Source organism: Gambusia affinis, linkage group LG02 (genome assembly GCF_019740435.1).
Source record: "Gambusia affinis linkage group LG02, SWU_Gaff_1.0, whole genome shotgun sequence".
In the NCBI taxonomy this organism is placed as follows: domain Eukaryota; kingdom Metazoa; phylum Chordata; class Actinopteri; order Cyprinodontiformes; family Poeciliidae; genus Gambusia; species Gambusia affinis.
In genome coordinates this window covers 31,365,694-31,371,348 of record NC_057869.1, presented here as the reverse complement: position 1 = coordinate 31,371,348, position 5,655 = coordinate 31,365,694, and the positions used below count along the sequence as shown (strand labels likewise).

The window sequence follows — 5,655 nt, the reverse complement described above, 5'->3', positions numbered from 1 at the left end:
TTCAACGCATATCTCGTATTCTACTGCCCTCTAGTGGATGAAGACTGATCTGTCCAAAGGAAAGAAATGATTTATGCCAAAAAATGTATGTCCAAGAAGAAATGAAACGGCATCAAACTTAAAAATGTGCATCAGTTTTGAAAAAAGAAGTTTTATTTAGTTTAAGCAAAAATCACACATCAAAAATAATTTCTGTCCTTCTCAAAAATCAATAGAAAAATCAAGCATGATGTTTTTTTTCTTTTTCATTATTTCTGATGCCTTCCAGGTCTTTGAGGTTGGAAGGCCTCTTTATGCTCAGGACTGTGTGGGCCGATCCATAACATTACCATGACATCCAGCCAGAAGGCACATGAGATCACTTGTGAAGCCTGAAAAAATACTCTAGGATCACCATTCAAAGACAGAACAAAAAACAGCTTTATGAAATTCAAAGCACCTGCAGGTGGAGAGGTAGAATACAGTCAGACTGTCGGGCAAACTCTGACTGTGTTACACAGAATGTCAGACTTTATACACATCTTTTCACACAACATAGATGGAGCAAAACAATTCCTACAAGCCAAAAAGATCAACACCTCTTAGAGGAAAAGGTGAAAGGGTGTGAAGCTTTGGTCAAACAGATAATCAGGCAGAACATCATGACATCATTCCAACCACAACTCAACCTATGGAAAGAGTAGTCAGCAAAAGGATGGTTTCCAATAACTGCTTTAATCATTTCACACCCTGGATTCAATAGTTTAAGCTGTGAGGGTTTAAATACGATTTGTCTTTGTCAGCAGCCAGGTGTCTGCAATACACAAATGAGTTGTTGAGGAGAAATGAGCTCCAAGTGGAACGAGCTTTAACACCTCAGGCTGGTTTAACACCAAGCTGCAGAATGTGGTCAGAAATTTCCTGTCTACCGATTTCCTGTAACCAGAACATGCAGAGAACTACAGCTCTGAACAGAAAAACACTTTTACTTATTAAAGTAAGACACATATAATAAAATGTAATAAACTGATTCATAAAAGTAATAACAGTGTGAATATTTACTTCATTTTACACACTTTGATTCACTTGTGGTTTGAATAATTTCAGCCTAAACTGCATATGCATTTTGTTATTTAGATAAAAGAAGCTTGTTCATCGCAGTCTTTACTTTCTAACTTTGGAGTGAATGCTGTGAATTCTGGCTTTGTTCTTCAGTTATCAGTCTGAGCTACCGATGATCACTTCAATGATTTCTTCATTCATTTTAACTTTTTTTTTTTTTTAAATAAAGGTGACCTTTTACTGACACTTCAAATAAACAAAAGGCAGCATAGTTTGAAATAAGGAGTGTGGGATTAAATCAACAAGATGTAAAACATTAGGAATGCAGCTTGCACAGACCCTACAGCACCAACAGACTGAGGCAGCCATTGCTCCCAGTGTCTCCCTGACAACACCAGCATCTGCCACCAGGAATGCCTGAGGTCCGTGTTGAGCCAGTGTTGAGCTCAGTCCCCGTACTGCACCTTCGCTCCGAGGTTCTTTGAGACGTAGTTGATCAAGGCAGCAGTGACCTCCCGCTGCAGCTGGGGGTTGCCCATCACCAGGGCGATGAGCTGGGCCGCATCCGTCCAGTCCAAGCTGCCCAGAATACTCTTGATGTTCCGGTAGAGTTGCTCCCTCTGATTGGGCGGCAGCTCCATCAGGATCTGAGGCAGAGGCTTGAACTGACCGCTGGTTAGCCAGCTGCCCAGCAGACCCCCCACCGCTCCGCCTCACAGACACACAGAGGGTTGGTTACACTGTTAGTAACACGAATATGCAAACGAACACTAATGTTTTTACTTCTTCAAAATAGGTATATAAAAAATCCATTTTAGCTTTGGAACCATGACCAGCTAACCCTTTGTCTAGTCATCTGACTTCCTTCTTTGTGCTGTTAAGGAAATAAATACGTCTTACCTAAGGTGAAATACTGAGTCAATCAAGAACGAATCAAAATGTATTTTGATTATTATTTTATTAAAAAATTAAGCAAAGAAAATGAACAATGACTCCCTGACGAGTACAAGAAAGTGAAGAAGAGATGAAAGTGCTTTTAATATCCACCGGGCCATCTTTCAAAAGGGAGTATCCCACCAGTTTCAGTTTGCTTCACAACTCTGGTATTTGCACCTGCAGACTGTGACCCTGGATGCTTCAAACCCAGGTCAGAAATACCATTTATTATGTTTCCAGGAAGCTGCCTCCAACATGAAGGGAGCTTTATAGAGAAAATTCATTGATTGCTTGGTTGATTGAAATGAAACAAAATTTTGACATAACAGCGCTGAGTAACACATTTCCTGTCTGCATCTCTGATTGGGTTTGGATGAACACTGAAACATTTTGTACTGTTTTAAATTAGTTTTATTTTCAGTCTTTATGGATGAAGACTAATTAAGTTGAGACTTTAAAGCTGTATGCATACTTTTGACGTTTTTCTGCTACAGAGTTCTAGCACTTAGCATATTTATCCAAGTACAGAATAAGAGGTTTATTGACACATCTTTACATTTAATATGGCACAATTAAAAATGTTTTCCATTACACGTTTAATTTGAGTTATTCCTCCTGTTAAACTTAATCATATATCATGTAGAACAGAAGCCATAAAAATCGTTTTTGTTTTTATTGAGATATGCAGTTTTGGTTCTGAAGATGTTCGTGTTACTTTGACCCCTTTTTGAGAAGTTGGAGACATAATTTGTCAAAAATGACAGAGGTCCAGGTACATTTTCCTCTCATTTTCTTTTCAACTACAAAAGCTTGATTTCTAGAGGTTATTCGTTTTGAAATGCACATATTTAATCATTTAAATTTGTGTATTTTTAATCCTTTAAATATGTATTTGCAATACACTGTACGGTATTTTAAAGTTTCTCAACATCCTGTCTTGTAATTTTATTAATACATTGCAGTGTAGTGTACATACAGTGTGGGTTAACTTCAGTACATTAACAGGTATATCTTAGCATGTAGATAATAAGCTACAAGTAATATGCTAAATGAATTTACAGGTATACTTATAGTATTATAACAATTAAACTATTAAAATTGCAAGAAATACCTCTGCCAGAAGTAGCACACTTTTGACCAGGCCAACAGTTGTTTGGTTGTTTGTTGTAAATATTTGAATTCAATCTCTTTTAACTGAATGAAAGTGAAAGTGAAATGTGCCCAACAGTCTCTCCAGGATGAAGTCTTTCTTTGTCAAAAATGATAGAGGGATCAGTTTGCATTTGCTTATGAAATACAAACAAATCGTGTCTCCAACAGAGAACTGAGGTCCTTCCACATCAGGAAAAGGTCAAAGGTTAGTGCACAAGCTCAGAAGCAAATATAAAAATCTCCATAGAAACAAAATTGCTTTTATGCTTCTATTCTATTTTTAAGTATGTAAAATATAGTTTATAAAATTATTAACTTTAAGTACACGGTCACATTTTTAGCATAAAATAGGCATAATCTGTACACTTGAATAAACGACTTTTTGCTAAGGGATTACTAGCAGCAGCCAAGTAATTTTATCACACTTCTAAGAATACCACAAATGTTGAGTTTGTTAAGTTTACATATTCTAAAGATTTAATTTGTTTGTCAAATGGCAAATTGATGCAGTGTGTTGTCCAGGGCAATGTTATCATCGTTGTTCCTTTGTGGCCTGTCCAGTTTGCTGTCGGAACCAGATAAGCCCTATCATGCCTTATAGGTAAAATGTTCCATTTTCCAATTTTTCTAGAGCAAATCTGCCAGACTCTTCAAGGGAGGCAAATCACCCATACTATTTCATACTATTCAAAAGGGGTGAATTTTAATAATAATAATAAAAAAAAGATGACTCCTGTTTTGTTTCCTCCTTACCGACACAAATCCCTGCGGGTCCACCGAGCAGTCCACCGACGAACGCCGTACCCCCGGCCACCGCAGCTCCTTTGGCGGAGCTTTTCACCGCCACTTTGATCTGGTCATGGGACGCGATTTCACTGCACAGGCACATGACGTCATCCAAACGAGGCGCCATCCCTGCGCTGAAGCACAGCGGTGGTAGAACTGTGGTCGGAGCCTGAAACTGGACAGAAAAAAAAAATGAAAACTGAATATTATTCACTTTAGTTCAGTCATAACAACAAACACAACAAGAGTAGGCGAAAAAGAGGGATATAGAGGTGTGCATCAGTTTTCCGAGCAACGATCTGCAAAAACTTTTGGTTTCATTTTAACATGACTTTAATCTCAGAATTCTGACTTTAAACTCAGAATTCGGACTTTAAACTCAGAATTCTTTTTTTTTTGGTGGCTCTAATCCTTCCGTAACACTCTGACTTTAAATATAGAAATAATAAAAACACAGACACATTAATGCGTATTTAAAATTAAAAAGCATAAAAAAACGTATAGAATTATGCTTCATTTTTTACATTTGTATCTTATCAAATCAAATCAAATCAAATCAAACTTTATTCGTATAGCACATTTCAGCAGCAAGGCATTTCAAAGTGCTTTACATCAAATCAAACACAAAAATACAATGCAACATAGAATCAACAATAAAAACACAACATCAAGTCAGATTCTCTCAATAAATTTGCAATTGATTATGTTTCAAATACAACTCTAAACAAGTGGGTTTTTAGTTAAGATTTAAAGGAAGTCAGCAGTTGTTTTACAGTTTTCTGGAAGTTTGTTCCAGATTGTTGGTGCATAGATGCTAAATGCCGCTTATGCCGGTATGTAGATCTTTTTTTCTGTTTACACCGACATTAGAGTTTCTTTGTGTTCGGGACTGAAAGTGAGCCCGAGCCGCTCTAAACTAAACGGACCAACCGGCTGAAGAGGCTGCTCCTCTGTTGCTCCTCCACTGCTGGTTTCTTACCTTTAGCTTAGCCCAACAGCCAGCGCTTCTGCTTCCAGTGAGACAAACACACGAGACGCTGTCCGATCCCCTCTCCGACTCCAAATGTTTGGTTGCTCTTTCTATGTCGTGATTGAACCGTCGCTTCCTGGACGTCACAGTGGGTGCGCACCATTTGTATCCCGACAAGTGAATTCATGTCGACCGTTTAAATTGAAACGTACCCTGGAGTCCCTGCTGAAATGTGACTAAACCAAACAACAGGAATTTGCAATCTCATTTCATATCTTCCTGTTTCTTCATATTTTCTGTTTCTGTCTGTAAACAAACAACTGAATAAACATAAACAATTTCTGACAGATTATTTTCAATTGTTGGCTGTCAAAATTAGTTTTTATGAATTATTGTTTTAACAATGGAAACTCCCAAATCAAACTTATAAATTGTCAATGAGAACAATTACACGAAAACGATCGGTGCGAATTTGCCAAAAATTCAACTAAGTACTCACAATTTGTGTTCCACTTTAAGGGAGATAGTTTTTGTTTCCACATGCGTTCTATATTCAAGACGAAATATTTATTTTACAAATATTTTCACCAAACGTAGATAAAATAGCCAAACAGCAGCAACAATAACATCTATTCGTTATAAATATGCATAATAATCATGCTCTTTGTAAAAGCTACACACCGCAGCTTTAAAGCTCAAATCTCTCGTAAATTAATATAATTTATGAGAAAATTATCAGAAAATTTACATTACATTTTATTTGTTTGATT

The 5,655-nt window shown here is 37.1% G+C and overlaps 1 protein-coding gene across 1 annotated transcript; it reads right to left on the bottom strand.

Annotated features, from left to right (window-relative positions):
* Positions 1-1,248: 1,248 nt before the first annotated feature.
* LOC122846218 (protein C19orf12 homolog) lies at positions 1,249-5,043 on the bottom strand. The gene is made up of 3 exons (XM_044143019.1): positions 4,895-5,043; positions 3,883-4,090; positions 1,249-1,753 (listed from the first exon to the last, which is right to left on the bottom strand). Exons 2-3 carry the CDS (start codon positions 4,040-4,042, stop codon positions 1,488-1,490), a joined length of 426 nt encoding a protein of 141 aa, XP_043998954.1. The 5' UTR covers positions 4,043-4,090; positions 4,895-5,043; the 3' UTR covers positions 1,249-1,487.
* Positions 5,044-5,655: the final 612 nt, after the last annotated feature.